This window comes from Cebus imitator, unplaced genomic scaffold, assembly GCF_001604975.1.
Source record: "Cebus imitator isolate Cc_AM_T3 unplaced genomic scaffold, Cebus_imitator-1.0 Scaffold118, whole genome shotgun sequence".
Lineage (NCBI taxonomy): Eukaryota > Metazoa > Chordata > Mammalia > Primates > Cebidae > Cebus > Cebus imitator.
Genome location: NW_016107433.1, coordinates 2,031,539 through 2,048,609, shown reverse-complemented (window position 1 = coordinate 2,048,609; position 17,071 = coordinate 2,031,539). Strand labels below are relative to the sequence as shown.

General features: G+C 49.2%; 1 protein-coding gene and 1 pseudogene across 1 annotated transcript in view; one reads left to right on the top strand and one right to left on the bottom strand.

Moving 5' to 3' along the window:
- The window catches only part of CDH3 (cadherin 3), a 51,830-nt gene extending 34,759 nt beyond the window's left edge, over positions 1–17,071 (bottom strand). Inside the window, exons 1-2 of the mRNA XM_017539321.2 lie at positions 16,463–17,071; positions 16,134–16,248 (exon numbers count right to left, since the gene is read on the bottom strand). Coding sequence (XP_017394810.1) covers positions 16,134–16,248; positions 16,463–16,507 — 160 coding nt within the window. The 5' untranslated portion in view covers positions 16,508–17,071. The remainder of the gene's footprint in view (positions 1–16,133; positions 16,249–16,462) is intronic.
- Positions 9,915–10,828, top strand: LOC119472775 (annotated as a pseudogene).

The window sequence follows — 17,071 nt, the reverse complement described above, 5'->3', positions numbered from 1 at the left end:
GCCACCACACCCAGCGAAAAAAATCTTTTGTTTTGTTCCTCCACGCCCCCCCTCCCTCAGTCTCACTCTGTTGTCCAGGCTGGAGTGCAGTGGTGCGATCTCGGCTAACTGTCCACTTCCCGGGTTCAAGTGATTCTCCTGCCTCAGCCTCCTGAATAGCTGGGATTATAGGCGCATGCCACCATGCCCAGCTAATTTTTGTATTTTTAGTAGAGGCGGGGATTCACCATGTTAGTCAGGCTGGTCTCGAACTCCTGACCTTGTGATCCCCTCCCCTCGGCCTCCCAAAGTGCTGGGATTACAGGCGTGAGCCACTGTGCCTGGCCAAAAAAATCTTTTTTAAAGAGACAAGGTCTTGTTATGTGGCCCAAACTGGAGCACAGTAGCTGGTTTACAGGTGCAATCATCATATACTACAGCCTAGACTTCCTGGGCTCAAGTGATCCTCCTGCTTCTGCCTCCCCAAGTGGTGGGACTAAAGGTGGATACCACCATGTTCTAAAAAACAAACTCTTTAATGTGCCAATCTCTATATCTACTCTCTAGCCAAACTGATCCTCTTCTTAAATACAGCATAACCCTCTGGGAGAACTGCTTGAACCCAGGAGGCGGAGTGTGCAGTGAGCCGAGATTGCGCCACTGCACTGGACAATCTCCAGTGGAGACTAGGACTCAGTGGCATGCATCTTTAGTTCCACCACTTGAGAAGGCAGAGGGCCTTCACACACACTGCTCCCTCTGTCTGGAACAGCGTCTCCTTGCATTCCCATTCCGATTTTACAGTTAACTCCTAACATCTTTCAGACTCCTATTCAAAAGTTACTTTTTCAGGGAAATTTCCTTCAACCCTCACAAATTAGATCAGATTCCCCTGTGAAAAACCCTTCTGGCTTTGTATAACTTTCTTCCTAGAATGTATTACAACTTATGATTATATGTTTACTAGTGATTGGCTGGGTGCAGTGACTTACACCTGTAATCCCAGCACTTTGAGAGGCAAAGTTGGGTGGATCACCTGAGGTCAGGAGTTCGAGACCAGCCTGGCCAATATGGCGAAACCCCACCTCTACTAAAAATACCAAAAAATTAGCTGAGTGTGGTGGCAGGCGCCTGTAATTCCAGCTACTTGGGAGGCTGAGGCAGGGGAATCACTTGAACCCGGGAGGTGGACCACATTGCACTCCAGCCTGGGCGATAGAGCAAGACACCATCTCAAAAAATAATTGTTGAATGAATTTAGAAAGTCATGTGACCCAACAACTTCACTTCTAGAAATCCAGTCTACAGAAATATGTATACAAAGTATTCCAGCTATAACAATACTGCTATTCCTCCTGCCACTTGCAATTAACATTGCTGTACTTACTACATGCTGTTTCATACACAAACTCATTGAATCCTCACTACAACCATACAAGATCCCCATTATTATATCCATTTTACAGATGAGAAAATTGAGGCACAGAGATTAAGTAACTTGCCCCAAGGTTACCCAAGTAGTAAGTGAACAGATTCAACCCAGATGCAGTGGCTCTGGGATCCCAATTCAGGCACTCTATACATTATAACACAGATATATTTCATGCAAACTTCAACTGCAGAAATTTGAAATGGTGCCATAAATATTAGTCTTACTTTGTAAGCAAAAATTGAAGAAATGCAAATTCCCCAAATTGAAATTTTTTTAAGTCACATAATTTCAAAGCTAGAGAGAGCAGCGAGTTGTAAGTATCCCCTGGGTCTCCCCACCCATGCATACACTTCATATGTGTTCATCTGAGAATGTAAGTCTTGAATCATGGGAATTATGAATTAATTTAGGTTTTCAAGTTTTCAAGAATGCAAGTGCCCTGTTCTAGGCTTTACTGCAGCAATATTTGAGTTTAAGAAAAAACTCATAAGCTCCTCTTGGGGGAAAAATAAGAACAGAAATGATTGTCTGCTTTAAGACTGGAAATCAACTTTTATTCAGCAAAATGCTTGCTAATTAGATTTTGAAATCTAAAGAAAAACTTGAGAAAAAAATGCATTTTTGCATTGACCGATGACACATTCTCAATCGCTGAATACCCAAGGAAAATAATGCTAGTGTGAAAAAATGTAGTAGTTTACTTCTGACTCATGCAAATTAAAAGTTTTTGATTTTTGGTGAATGCATATGCTTTTGAAACTAATGACTTATTTAGATAGTCATAAAACAAAGGTTAGTGTGAACACTAATGATCTGTAAACAGTTTAGTAACCTTATCTTAAGTTTACAGCAGAGTCTGTCTTATCAAAGTTTACAGCAGAGTCTTTTCTGTCTTTAAACATGAAAGCTCAATTATCTGGATGGGGTGAAGATGAACAGCTCACTAGATCATCTTTCCACAGCAGTCTTTCCTCCTAATAAGGCAATTACTGATAGTTAGATTTCTAAAAATCCAAACACTTTACAATTTTGATGTTAACTCTTCCCTACTACCACATCTGTAAAAGATAAAAGTAGAAGATTGGCTAAATAAATCTCGGTACATTCATCATGTAAAAGACTACAGCACTATTAAAAACAAGATAGATGTGTAGTTAACAGTCTGGAAAGATGCCTGATTCTAAGTTTAAAAAGTGAATTGCAGAATAACATTTGTATGTGTGATATAGTCCAATTCTTGTTTTTAAAATTCCTGAATGCATACATAAGTTTTTTGTGCCAAAAAAAAAAGTCTACAAGGATTCTTATAAAATCAGTAACTGTGTGCTTGCCCTTAGAGAGTAGAACTGGGGAAGGGAAGAACTTTTATGTGTTTCTTTTTCTAATTTTTTTGTGTTTTGGAGACAGGGTCTTGCTCTGTTACCCAGGCTAGAGTGCAGTGGCTTGATCCTGGCTTGCTGCAACCTCTGCCTCCGGGACTCAAACAATCCTTTCTCTTTTTTTGAGACAGCGTCTCACTCCATTGCCCAGGCTGGAGTGCAGTGCAGTGGTGCGATCTCAGGTCACCACAACCTCCACCTCCCGGTTCAAGCAATTCTCCTGCCTCAGCCTCCCGAGTAGTGTACGTGGGACTAGAGGAACATGCCGGCATGTGCAGCTAATTTTTGTATATTTAGTAGAGACAGGGTTTCACCATGTTGGCCAAGCTGGTCTCGAACTCCTGACCTCAAGTGATCCACCCACCTTGGCCTCCTAAAGTGCTGGGATTACAGGTGTGAACCACTGTGCCCGGCCTCAAACGATCCTTTCACCTCAGCCTCCTGAGTCACTGGGACTACAGGCACATTCCACAACACCTGGTTCATTTTTGTATTTTTTGTAGAGACGGGGTCTCACTATGTTGCTGAGGCTGGTCTTAAACTCCTAGGGTCAAGCAGTACCCCCCGCCAACCTTCCAAAGTGCTGGAATTACAGTTGTGAGCCACCATACCCCCAGCCTCTGTTGGCAGGCAGTCAAGTTCAGTCAAGTAAGCTCAGTCTGGTTAGGTTTGAATCTGAGCTCTACTACTTACTTAGCTGTGTGATCTTGGACAAGTTACTTAACTTCCCTGACCTCAGTTTCCTCGCCTGTAAAATGGGGACAAATAATAGTACCTCCCTCAACGATGTTTGAGGATTAAATGAACTGATGCATATAAAGTACTAATAACTTTATCTGTCACATAGTAAGTGCCACATATTTTATTGAAAAAAGTGTGTCTTCACAGTGAACATATTTTCATGTATTAATTTGAAATTCCAACCAACCATCCCTACATAAACAATATAAAATGGTATATATTGGGGAGGAAATGATAAAAAATAAAAAGCTCCCCAGGCCATCTGATCACTAGCCAAGCTTGCAAACTACTGACTCAGAGGCCAAAAGCAGGGATAAACCAGTTGGAGTGGGGTTGAGTCCCAGTTGGGGAATGCAGGAAACTTCTGGAAGCGGAAAAAGACCATAAAAGGCAAGAGAACAGCAGGTCTTGAAGTGTGGTGGGAAGCCTGGATGAAGCGACTCCACAGGGAGAGGGTAGTGTATGGGCCTGGTCCTGTCCTGGCTTGTAGGGAGAGCTCACAAGTAGCTGTTTCTTCCCTGCCTGGAGCTACAACAAGATGGGGCTCGCTGTGCAAAGGCCACTCAGAAGGCAGCAAGCCTTCAGCAAGACACCCAGGATAGTAGCTGAACCCTCCACCTGGGCCCTCTCACTAGCCAGTGAGCAGTCCAACCAGCTGCCCACCTCCTCATGGCTCCTGGGCCATTTCCCACACACAGGGGAGTTAGCACTTTAAGGCTGAGGAGCTGGGACTCTGTAGCCCGCTTCAGGCCACATCATTTGGGATGAGAAACAGCTTAGAATCTGTTTTCCCCTTGCCTGTGCCAGGATGTACACTATCAGGCCTGTTTCCACCACTGGGTTTAATGAGAGTCTAAAAAATTTCCAAATGGACCCAGGTGCAAACTATTTCTCTAGGCAGTAGTTCTAGCTTCTTTATAAAATGACTGAGGGCCAGGAGTCATGGCTGACGCCTATAATCCCAATACTTTGGGGGAGGACTGAGGCAGATGGATCACTTGAGGCCAGGAGTTCAAGACCAGCCTGGGCAACATAGTGAGACCCTGTCTCAAAAAAAAAAAAAAAAAGCTGGGAGACCTGGGGAGTATCTTGTGGTCCCCAAATTTGAAGAGGAGCCTTCCTAGAAAGATGTACATGCGCTCTTAGACACAGTTAATTCCTGGGGATCAATGACTTCCTAAAGTGAATGTGAGACCCTAAGGTCAGAACTCAAGCAAAAATAAACCCTCTACTTCTGGGGTAAAACAGGTTGTCAAGGTCTCTTGCTAATACGTAACTTCTAACTAACTCTATGTGGTCTTGGACGAAAGGGGAGCTACAGAGATTAAAGGAGAAGAGGAGGGCCTGGGATTATACCTCCTCATCCTCCATTTCCCCATTTAGCCCTAAGATGCCTCAAAGTCCTAGGGAAAAACAGATCTTTCCTCCTGGGGTTCAGTAGCACCTGGAGAGGCTCTCACAAGGGGAGGCAGCCTACCAGCCCTCCCACCTCCTGGCTCTGTGGCCTTGGCTCTGAGCCCTCTCCTCAGATGTTAGATAGCCACAGAGCCAGAGTCCTGAATTCAAAGATGGGGTTGAAGGAGAAAGGAAGAGGTTTGGCTTTTTTTTCTTTTTGAGACAAAGTGTCGCTCTGTCACCCAGGCTGGAGTACAATGGCATGGTTTTGGCTCACTGTAACCTCTGCCTCCCAGGTTCAAGTGATTCCCCTGCCGTAGTCTGCTGGGTAGCTGGAACTACAGGCACGTGCCACCACATCCAGCTAATTTTTTTGTATTTTTAGTAGAGATGGGGTTTCACTATCTTGGCCAGCCTGATCTCGAACTCCTGGCTTTCCAAAGTGCTGGGATTACAGGCATGAGCCACCATGTGTGGATTTTTTTTTTTTTTTCTTTTTAGACAGAGTCTTGCTTTGTCGCCCAGGCTAGAGTGCTGTGGTGTGATCTCTGCTAACTGTAACCTCCACCTCCTGGGTTCAAGCGATTCTCCTACCTCAGCCTTCCTAGTTGATGGGATTACAGGTGCATGCCACCATGACTGGCTAATTTTTGTATTTTTAGTAGAGACAGGATTTCGCCATGTTGGCCAGGCTGGTTTCGAACTCCTGAGCTCAGGTGATCTGCCTGCCTTGGCCTACCAAAGTGCTGGGATTACAGGCATGAGCCGTGACACGCGGTCTCTTTGGCTTTCTCTCCCAGGGTGAGGCGTTTTGGTTCATTGCCTAAGCAGCAGGTCGCCAGCACCCTTAAGTCCAGCAGACCACGGCAGCTGCAGCCTGGAGCGCATTCTGTCAGCTGGAAGAATTCGCATTCTGTCAGCTGGAGGAATTCGCAGACCTCTGATGCTCTGGGTAACCCAGAACAGTGAGAATGCCCAGATTTGGTTGGGGTGGGGGAGGAGGAGTGAGTGGGGAAGAGTCTGTCAAGCTCTTCCACCCAGAACAAGAGCAGGGAGGTCCTCACTGCTGGAGTCAGGTGGGGGTGGGGTGAGGAGAAGCAGAGCAGATTCTCTGCAGAGGACTGTCAGTGTGAGTGCTATCAGGCCTGGTATCTGAACCTCCCTATTCCCTCCTATCCTAAAAGGGAGGCCAGAGGTACTGGGCAGAAGTGCCTGCCACCCCCCACCCCCCACCCCCCTAGTGATTAGCAGGGGCCTGTGAAGGGAATAGGAATTCAAAGCTCTTGGGTCACAAGTTAACTATTTCCAGTCTTCCTCTAATTTGGCTTAGGCCAGAAGACTCCAAATCTCTTTCCCTTTCCCACCCTGATTTCCAAATGGTTAGTGCCTCACACTTAGGGGGTCACACCTCTGTTCAAATTCTGACTCCACAATTTATTAGCTGGGTGACATTAGATAAGTTACAAAATGACAAGCCGAGGTTTCCTATCCAGTTAAATGGGGCCAATTCCACCCACCCCATGGGGCTTTAAGGAGGATTAAAGGGGCTTATTACGTAAAGTACACAGTGTGATTCTGGAATTCAGTAAGCTCTCAAGTGGTATCTGGCTGGTGGTGGTGATTTTTCACAGCCCTTCCTTGCCAGCCCTGCTGCCTGAGTTGGCAATGCCGGGTGACTAAATGAAATGACAAAAAGACGACTGAGGCAGGCACAGTCCTCCAGTCTGAGAAGTGGGAGGGGAGTCGAGAAGGGTTGCTGGAAGTAGGGGCCAATACCCTGGTTCCAGCGAACACTTCAGAGACCCCGGCCCCCATACTGGTACAACTGGGACTTCCCCAAATACTTTGCTGCCTCTGTTACGGGGTGAGACAAATTCCAAGCAGGGCTGGACCCTGCCTGCTCCTCACTGGCTCTCCTCACCTCACACTCCATGATCCAGCCACATTAAACGTCTGCAAGTCCCTGGAACCCTCATGGTGTTCCTCTGCCAGAACACTCCACGCCACCTCTCATGCCCAACTCCCTTGCCTAATTCTTCCTCAGCTGCCAGCTTGGACATCAGTTCCTCGAGGTTTCTCCAAGAACATGTCAGCAACCCCTCCTATGTGACTCTATATCACTCCTTTCCCACCTCCCCCTCAGTCTCTTTTTTTTGAGACAGAGTCTCGCTCTGTCACCCAGGCTGGAGTGCAGTGGCTCGATCTCAGCTTACTGCAACCTCCACCCCCGGGGTTCAAGCCATTTTCCTGTCTCAGCTTCCTGAGTAGCTGAGTTACAGGGGCCTGCCACCATGCCAGGCTAATTATTTTTGTTTTTTGTTTCTTGTTTTAGTAGAGACAGGGTTTTACCATGTTGGCCAGGTTGGTTTTGAATTCCTGACCTCAAGTGATCCACCCACCTCAGCCTCCCAAAGTGCTAGGATTACAGGCGTGAGCCACCGCTCCTGTCCCCCCTCAATCTCATATGTGCATATATTGTACTTACTTTGTCTCTCTACACTAGCAGTTAAGTGGATCTTTGATGCTGGGAATTTTGCACATTTTGTTCACTAATGAACCCCCAGCACCTAGAAGAGTACCCGGCACTTAGTAGGTGCTCAGTAAGTAGTTGTCAAATGAAGGATTTACTATTAAAATTTCCAGGTAACAGACTTGCTTCTTTCTCTAATCAGGAGTTCATTGAGGTTAAGGAGCTGTGTCCTTGCTTCCCTTGAGTATCTAGTATCCAGTAGGTATTCAGACATTTGTTGACTGAATGACCATTTCAACTTGGCTTTGGATCTCAGACACTTCACTGTTTCTATAATAAGAGAGGAACTGGATTTGAACATGTTGGCCAACTAAGAAGGCTGCTGCTCACCCACACACTGGTCAGGATCAAAATCTCCACCCAGGGCTGGGCATGGTGGCTCACACCTGTAATCCTAGCACTGTGGGAGGCTGAGGTGGGATGACTGCTTGAGGCCAGGAGTTCAAGGCCAGCCCGGGCAACACAGTGAGTCCCCTATCTTTATTATTATTTTTTTTGAGACGGAGTCTTGCTCTGTTGCCCAGGCAGGAGTGCAGTGGCACAATCTCAGCTCACTGCAACCTCTACCTCCCAAACTCAAGCAATTCTCCTGTCAGCCTCCCAAGTAGCTGGGATTATAGGTGCATGCCACCATGCCTGGCTAATTTTTGTATTTTCAGTAGAGACAGGCTGGTCTCTACTGAAGAGAGGCCAGGCTGGTCTTGAACTCTTGACCACCAGTGATCCGCCCACCTTGGCTTCCCAAAGTGTTGGGATTACAGGCATAAGCCACAGCACCCAGCCGTCTCTATTTTTGTTGTTGAACAATTTGTTTTTGAGATGGAGTCTTGCTCTGTTGCCCAGGCTGGAATACAGTCACCCTATCTCTGACCTCAGCCTCTTGGGTTCAAGGGATTCTCCAGCCTCAGCTTCCTAAGTAGCTGGGATTACAGGCACACACCACCATGCCCAGCTAATTTTTGTATTTTTAGTAGAGACGGGGTTTCACCATCTTGGCCAGGCTGGGCTTGAACTCCTGACTTCAGGTGATCTGCCCACCTCGGCCTCCCAAAGAGCTGAGATTACAGGCGTGAACCGCCATGCCCAGCTGCCAAAAAAAAAAAAAATTTTTTTTGTTTTAATTTAAAAATTAAGAAAAAATAAATCTCCACCCAGGAAGAAGTTCTCACTTAAGAAATTCAGGGCCCTAGGTGGCGCATGCCTGTAATCCCGGCTACTTGGGAGGCTGAGGCAGAAGAATCGCTTGAACCCAAGGGGCAGAGGTTGCAGTGAGCCCAGATCACACCATTGCACTCCAGCTTGGGCAACAAGAGCAAAACTCCATCTAGGAAAAAAANAAAAAAAAAAAAAAAAAAAAAAAAAAAAGGTAAAATAAAACAAATAAATAAATAATAAAAATAAAAAAGAAATTCAGGGCCCTTTCCAGATTCCCTTACTGTTTTAGGGGGAAGAAACAAGCATCAGGATAAGGGCAAAGAAAAGGAAGCTTTTCTCCCCGAAGACAAAGGATAAGACCAAGTACATAATAAAGACTTGCTGTCTCTTAGCATAGGGTCAGGTGAGAACCACGACTCCAGGATTATGCAAGAATCTTTCAATGATGCAGTGAAAGCAGCCAGAGGCAAGGAGATAACTGTATCATTCCCTTACAGAAAGAATAAATGCAGGGAAATTCACCTGTGGTATTCAGAAGTCATAACAGTGGTTACCTTGAGAGAAGGGTTGAAATTAGGTGGGAGGGGGTATCTAAGGCCCTGGTAATGCTGTTTCTTGATCTGTGTGCCAGAAACACAGGGGTTTTATTTAAGTTTCTGTGATGTTCATCAGGCTGCACACTTATCATTTGGGCACTTTTGTCTACATTTGTGATTCTTCAATAACATTGAGTCTCTGGATGGAGATCATTCAGCATTAGGACCAAAGGCCTCAACTCACTGGAGCTGCAGAGGCCCTTCCCTCCCTCCTTCTCTTCCATCATCCTCCAAATGCTTTGTGCAGAGCTATAGTTTCTGGCCCTAGAAACTCTTTGCTTGTCATGAGCAATGCCTTCCTTGTGCAGCAGGGAGGAGAGAGCACTCTGCACTGGGTAACCTAGGAACACACCACATGAGGAGGCAGCAAGGGAGACTAGAGGTTTGAGACATGCTCCCCAGGCACAAGCTACTGGTGATGCAGGACAGTGTTCAGCAAGTAACCCTACTCTGCTGCTAAGCCAGGAGGGCAGGGGCACCACCATGGAATCCCCCTGGGCTGTGGAGGCTGAACACCAGGGTTTAAATCCTGGCCTTCTGTTCATTGTACCAGTGACCTCTCACTGAATTCCTTAACCTCATTTTACAGCTAAGTGGAAATTATCACCAACTGCTTTGCAAGGCAGCCCATAAGTACAGAAAATTACTAAATTAGGGCCTATAGGTCCCATCCCAACAGTTCAGTCCTGCTGCCGCACCCACCAGCCATGAGCTCCTTGCAGTTCAATAAGGGCCTCTCCTACTGGCTCTTGGCCGAGGTCAAGAATCGGCTCCTGTCCAAATACGACCCCCAGAAGGAGGCAGAGCTCCGCAGCTGGACTGAGGAACCCAGCAGCCTCTCTATTGGCCCCAACTTTCAGAAGGGCCTGAATGACAGGATTATCTTATGCACGCTCATGAACAAGCTACAGCCAGGCTCAGTCCCCAAGATCAATCACTCCATGCAGAACTGGTACCAGCTGGAAAACCTCTCCAACTTCATCAAAGCCATGGTCAGCTACAACATGAACCCTGTGGACCTGTTTGAGGCCACCGACGTGTTTGAGAGCAGGAACATGACGCAGGTGCAGGTGTCTCTTCTCGCCCTGGTGGGGAAGGCCAAGACTAAGGGGCTGTAGAGCGGGATGGACATCGGGGTCAAGTACTCGGAGAAGCAGAAACAGAACTTCGACAATGCCACCATGAGAAGGCTGGCAGATGGGCACCAACATACGTGGTGCCAGTCGGGCATGACTGTGTATGGCACGAGGAGGCATCTCTTATCACCCCAGGAACCACATCCTGACCACCATGGACCACTCAACCATCAGCATCCAGATGGCTACAAACAAGTGCGCCAGCCAGGTGGGCATGACAGCTCCCCAGACCCGGCGGCACATCTATGACACCAAGTTGAGAACCAACAAATGTGATAACTCCTCCATGTCCCTGCAGACAGGCTACACACAGAGTGCCAACCAGAGCAGCCAGGTCTTTGGCCTTGGCCAGCAGATATATATATGATCCCAAGTACTGCCCCCAAGGCCCAGCAGCCAACAGGGCTCCCTCAGGTGCCAGTGACTGCCGAGGCCCAGGGGAAGCCCCTGAATATCCCCTTTACTTCTAGGAGGAGGCCAGCTAAGGCTCCCAGCACACTCTCCCCATATCATCTCCCTGTCTGGGCTTTGGAGTTTTTCTGTGTTTTCATCTTTTTTAAAAAAAAAACTTGTTTAGTGCTAGAAATCAACCAAGAGTCTGTGAGTGGTGGCAGAGGATATGGCAGCAGGGTTTGTCCCCCCTGCCTTGGTTCCTTACAGGACTGAGCCACTGGGCCGTGGGGGAAGGGGTTAAGGCCGTATATCTCCATGTGTGTAGGATAAGGGTCCCTGCTGGCACGTCCAGGTGGTGGGCCAAGCCATGCTGGGGAGAAGAGACTTGGGCAAGGGTCCCCAAAGGTTTCCAGTTGCCTCGAATCTTCCCCCTTTTGTCTGCGGATCAGTTTGTGGTTTCTGTACCCACAAAAGTTTCAAGAAGTATTTACAAAAGAAAAATGTGGCTGGGCGAGGTGGCTCATGCCTGTAATCCCAGCACTTTGGGAGGCCGAGGTGGGCAGATCACCTGAGGTGGGGAGTTCGAGACCAGCCAGACCAACATGGAGAAACTCTGTCTCTACTAAAAACTCATAATTAGCCAGGCATGGAGGTGAATGCCTATAATCTCAGCTACTCGGGAGGCTGAGGCAGAGAATTGCTTGAACCCAGAAGGCAGAGTTTGCAGTGAGCCAAGATCGTGCCATTGCATTCCAGTCTGGGCAACAAGAGTGAAACTCTGTCTCAAAAAAAAAAAAAAAAAAAAAAAAAGAAGAATAAGAAGAAAAATATACTTTTTACCCCGAGGAATGAGGTGGGGCCAGTGGAGAGGGTACTGGGAAATGGGTCCCCTGGGAGAGGGGTCCTGGCCATGATGCTAAAATATCTCAGGCTTCTGAGTGGCTGGATTTCTCTAGAACCCTCAGACCAACAGATCTCAGATGCTCAGGCCTGCCCAAGGGGCTGGTGGGGAAACTGAGGCCCTTATAAGGAAGTAGAATTCTGAGTTGTTGGGGCTAAGCCTGACCCCCCTCCATGCTAACCACGGCCACTGTGGTCCTCAGCAGGTTTTTTGTTTGTTTTTGAGACAGAGTCTCACTTTGTTGCCCAGGCTGGAGTGCAGTGGCATGATCTCGGCTCACTGCAACCTCTGCCTCCTAGGCTCAAGCAATTCTTCTGAGAGACCTCAGCCTCTCAAGTATCTGGGATTACAGGCGCATGCCACCACACCCCACCAATGTTCATATTTTTAGTAGAGATGGGATTTCACCATGTTGGCCAGGCTGGTCTCAAACTCCTGGCCTTAGGTCATCCACCCGTCTTGGCCTCCCAAAGTGCTAGGATTACAGGTGTCAGCCACCGCGCCTGGCCCCTCAGTAGGTTTTAAGGAGCCCCCAGCCCTCCTTCTCCCCTTCTGGGCCTGAGCAGCTACACTGCTTCATCTCCCCTGGCCACATGCCCCACCAAGTACTGCACAGGGACCCCCACCCCAGGGCCCTGCACCATGAGATAATGTGAAATACCGACTGTGGACAAAACGAAATAAAACCTTTGTTAGGGAGGGAGGGAGGGAGGGAAGGAAGGAAGGAAGGAAGGAAGGAAGGAAGGAAGGAAGGAAGGAAGGAAGGAAGGAAGGAAGGAAGGAAGGAAGAAGGGAAAGAAGGAAGGAAAGAAGGAAGGAAGGAAGGAAGGAAATAAATTGCTAAATTAGACTGTAAGCTCCCCAAGGGCAGGGACTTTGTTTTGCTCATTGCTTTAGTGGAACACCCCTCCACTGTCTGCTTCCAGACCACACTCGAAGGAAGATGGTCCCCAGACTGTGGGATTGGGATGGGGGAATGTTCCTGCTCCCCTTCCCTCCAGATTAACCTTTCCTCTTAAGCTAGTCAAGCCCCCTCACTTGGGTCCTTAGAGAATAAACCCAAACCACTTTCATCTACATGAATATTTCTGGAAAACTCTAAAACAGCAACAAAATAAATGACTAAGCACTTTTGGGGTGGGGTCAAGAGGGCGTATTATTTACAGCTGTGGGATTCAGGCATCCAACATTCCACCCTCTCCACTCAGGCCCTACTTTCTGGTAGTAAAAAATGCCAGGGAGCTGGGCACAGTGGACCATACCTGTAATCTCAGTGCTTGGAGGCTGTGGTGGGAAGACTGCTTGGGCTCAGGAATTTGTGACCAGTCTGGGCAACAGAGTGAGACCCCGTCTCTACAAAAAATTAAAAATTAGCCGGGTGTGGTAACACATGTGTGGTCTCAGCTACTTGGGAGGCTGAAGTAGGAGGATCACTAGAGCCCAGGAGGTAGAGGCTGCAGTAAGCTGTGATTGCGCCACTGCATTCCAGCCTGGGCTGAGATAGAGCAATACCCTATCTCAAAAAAAAAAAAAAAATGTCTTCTAGTTTTTTCAAAATAAATACTGACCAACCTGAGCAACCATAGTGAGATGTACTTTTAATAAAAAGAAAAAAATAAATCTCAAAAAAAAAAAAAAAAAAAAAAAGCCAGGGAACTCAAGAGTCAGAAATTTCCATTCAAATCCCAGCTGATCACTGCAATGATGACTTGGTGAAGCCACTGTCACTCAGCCTTCATCTATAAAATGGGCCACCCTTCACAAGGTTGCCATAATCCATGCAGATACCTACTGGGCATCCTGTAAGGTGCCAGGTCCTGGACATATACCAAGAGGTAAGAGTTGTGTCTGTCACCCTTAAAGAAGTTCACGAGTGAAGGCCGGGCGCGGTGGCTCAAGCCTGTAATCCCAGCACTTTGGGAGGCCGAGGCGGGTGGATCACGAGGTCAAGAGATCGAGACCATCCTGGTCAACATGGTGAAACCCCGTCTCTACTAAAAATATAAAAAAAAAATCAGCTGGGCATGGTGGCGTGTGCCTGTAATCCCAGCTACTCAGGAGGCTGAGGCAGGGGAATTGCCTGAACCCAGGAGGCGGAGGTTGCGGTGAGCCGAGATCGCGCCATTGCACTCCAGCCTGGGTAACAAGAGCGAAACTCCGTCTCAAAAAAAAAAAAAAAAAAGAAGTTCACGAGCTGCTTGTCTTATGAATCCAATCCATTAAGCTGTGCCTCTGTTTCTCCACCCTCAGAACCTCAGGCAAGGCTACACTACCGGGTTTCTGAAGTTCAAAACCGCTGCGATTAAGAGCTCAACTTGTTTAATATTTACCTCACCTGCTTCAAGGGAATGTTAGGATAAAGCAAGCTCAGAGTTGCAGCAGGGCTTTGAAGAGGAGGATGCACATACAAACAAGGCATTAATTACATCAGATCAGTCTTTGAGCTGAACTTCATAGACACCCTTGATATTCATAACCCAGGGCGAACAACAGGGGCGATTGTTCCTTAGCAATATGGAAACTTGTCTGCTTGGCTAAACTTAGAGTGTATATGTTCCTGCAGGACAGCCCTTTCAACGTGGCTGGATCCAGGCTGGGCTCTGTGTTTGGAGGATGATGAACTACGGTGGAGTGATAGAAAAGTGCCCGCTGAAGACCATGTGGAGAAATCGCGAAATTTTTTGTTGGGAAGTCCTAATTTATGGGGACCAACTGGACCCAGAAATTCAATTTTACTTAAAGAAAGCAGCAGCCCATGCCACCGGAAGGCTACTCTAAGAATCAGCCATGTGGCCGGGAGTTTCAAGGTGCGCCAAAGCGCATTAAGCCACCCTTTGTTGTGTAACCCAGGTGTGCTGCTGGCACAAACACCATTTTTACAACCGTAAAGCAGACATCCGAGAACGCTGAATTTCCTCTAAAGGTTTAAAATGCCTGATGTCATCGTGAAGCACTCGCTAACCCAACCATGAAATCGAAAACCTGATCACCGCTTCCCCCCAAAACCTCAAGCCTAGTGAAGTGACAGCTAATCTGATATTTCTTGCTTCAGTAGGAAAGATAAGGTACAGACAGCACTCAGAGCTATAGCCTGCTCTGGAGACTGCAGTCAGAGAAATTTGACAATGGGGGTAGTCTGGTTAGCAATAAGGCTTCCTCAGGGAGCTGGAATTGGTTTTGGGGCCCTGCCCGAGTTCACATTTTTACAGGTTGGCTGAGTTGCAGTTTGTTAGCCAGCCAGTAATAAACCCCTGTGCAAGAATTTAAAGTTTATGAGGCATGGCTTCTTAATGCCTCTCCTCGGCTCCCTACAGCCAAGGGCTTAAGGAGCCTGGCCTAGCCTGGGTGTTAATTGTTTTGTCAATCTACAGAGTTATTCGGGGAAAGAATTTTTTAAAAAGGGCTTCCACAGACTCAAGGTCCTCAATCCTCTTTTAGAGAAATAAAAGAGAGCCACTCTGTCCTCTAGGCATTCACATTCAAGCAGTGGGAATTTGTGCCTGGGGTGAGGAGTATGCTGATGGAGACTTTATAAGAATGCTAGGTAGCAATGGTTCTCAATGTTTTGAAAGCCAGGTAAGCTACAGTTCCATCCCCCCCCCACTCCCAAAATGGGAGAAAGCCACCCACTAGCCAGCAACCCCATGGGTCTCATAACACAGTGGTTCTCCTCACTAAAGTGGCACCCCCCCCCTCAGGTTTTTGAACTTGGGATAGGGTGGAGAGGAGTAACTGAGGGATAAAAATGTGCTTTGATCTCCCGTCCATCGCCCCCATAGCCCAAGGCCTGCCAGCCTGGGACACTCTCCCCCGCAACTCCCCCCAGTGACCTAGCATCCCAGACGCTGGGGACCTAGGGCCCTAGACGCTGGAGACCGGGTTGTCCCGTAGGTGATGGCCCCAGCCCAGGTGTGCCAAGGCCGTTTCCAGGAAGGCTGCAAGGGCGCAGGCCCTCCGGAAAGGGCAGGGTTAAGAGTGCATTCCAGCTGCCGAGGAAGAAGGGGGGCGGGGTAGGGGAGAGCGGAGAAGAGAAACAGACCCAGTCTGTCTGTCGGAGACACAAAGCACGGTTCACAAAGGGGGCCCGAGAGGGGCGAAAGGGGCTGCCCGGGGCAAGGCTCATCCCCACACCTGCGAGGGGGTTGGGGGAAGAATGTGGCCGGCGCATGCCTCTGCTGGAGCCAGCGGGGGAGAACTCCCCACGTCGAGACTGGGTGAGGGGCTCAGCCATCCGGCACCCCGGAGGAGGGGGTCAAGGTAGGAAGTGACTACCGGACTAGGGGGTGGATGTTTCAGGCGCTCTGCTGCCCAGCCTTCTCTGTCAGCCATCACCCCCAATCCCAGTCATTCCCCCCTCCAAAGACGAGTTCCGCGTCTCCCTCGGACCTGAGGTGACGCCAGGAGTCCCTTGCCCCGGCCCGAACACCCCTCGAGCGGGCCACACCAGAGCGATCACGCGCGGCGCCTGCCCCGCGGTTCCACCCAGAGGGTCTTACCTTTCCCCAGCGCCTGACCGGGTTCCTGCTCAGCGCCTCCCGCCTCCAAGGTCACTTCAGCCTCCCCGAAGCCCACCCGGCACGGCTCAGAGGCCGCGCACTGCAGCCAGCAAACCTGCGCCGGAGGGCAGAGCGGGAAGAGGGAGGCTGGGTCACAGGCGTGCCCGGCCCTGTACTCCCAACCTGCGGGGTTCTCCCGGGCCCTCCGGGACTCGCTTGGCCCCAGGTAGTGCAGCCCGGAGTTCTCCCAGGCGCCACCTCCCCGTGCGGACCCCGCCCGTCCCCGAGGGAGAGGTCCCAGCCGGGGCCAGGGCAAGGCTGTAGAGTACCTGGAGGAGGAGGAGAGACGCGAGAGGTCCACGAGGGAGCCCCATGGCTGGAGAGAGACGGGTGAGGCAGCTGCCGCGACGGCGAGCCGCTGCTCCGCTCAGCTCTTACTCCTTTGAGCACCGCGGTACGCGGGAGTGAGCGGGAGGAGGCCAGGTGAGCGCAGGTGGGTTCTGATTGGTCCAGCGCCACGAGGTTCCGCCCCTTCGCAGGTGGGACAGCTGCGGGTGCGGTTGAGGCCCCAGCGAACCCCTCCGAGCCTCCCGGACGCCCTCCTTCGCTCTCCTGATTTTTCTGGAGGTTTTCTCGGCAGGGACTCAGCCCCTGTTTCGCAGTTCTGGGTTAGAGGAGAAAAGAACACCCAGCACACTCAGCCTCCGCAGTGTGGGAAGAGAAGTGTTTCCTTGCCTTGCGGCTAAAGCGGAAAAAAAGTGGAGACGCATCTGAAGTCGACTGAAAACAGAGGCTCCGCATTCATGCTCCCCGGAGGCGCTGTTATCCCAAAGCTTTGATGCGGGACCGTGTGTCCTCCCACACCAGCTACAGGGGGGCCGCTCAAGACTCTTTCTGCACCTCCCATGCCAGCCCGCCGAGAGGATACTCCGGGGTTT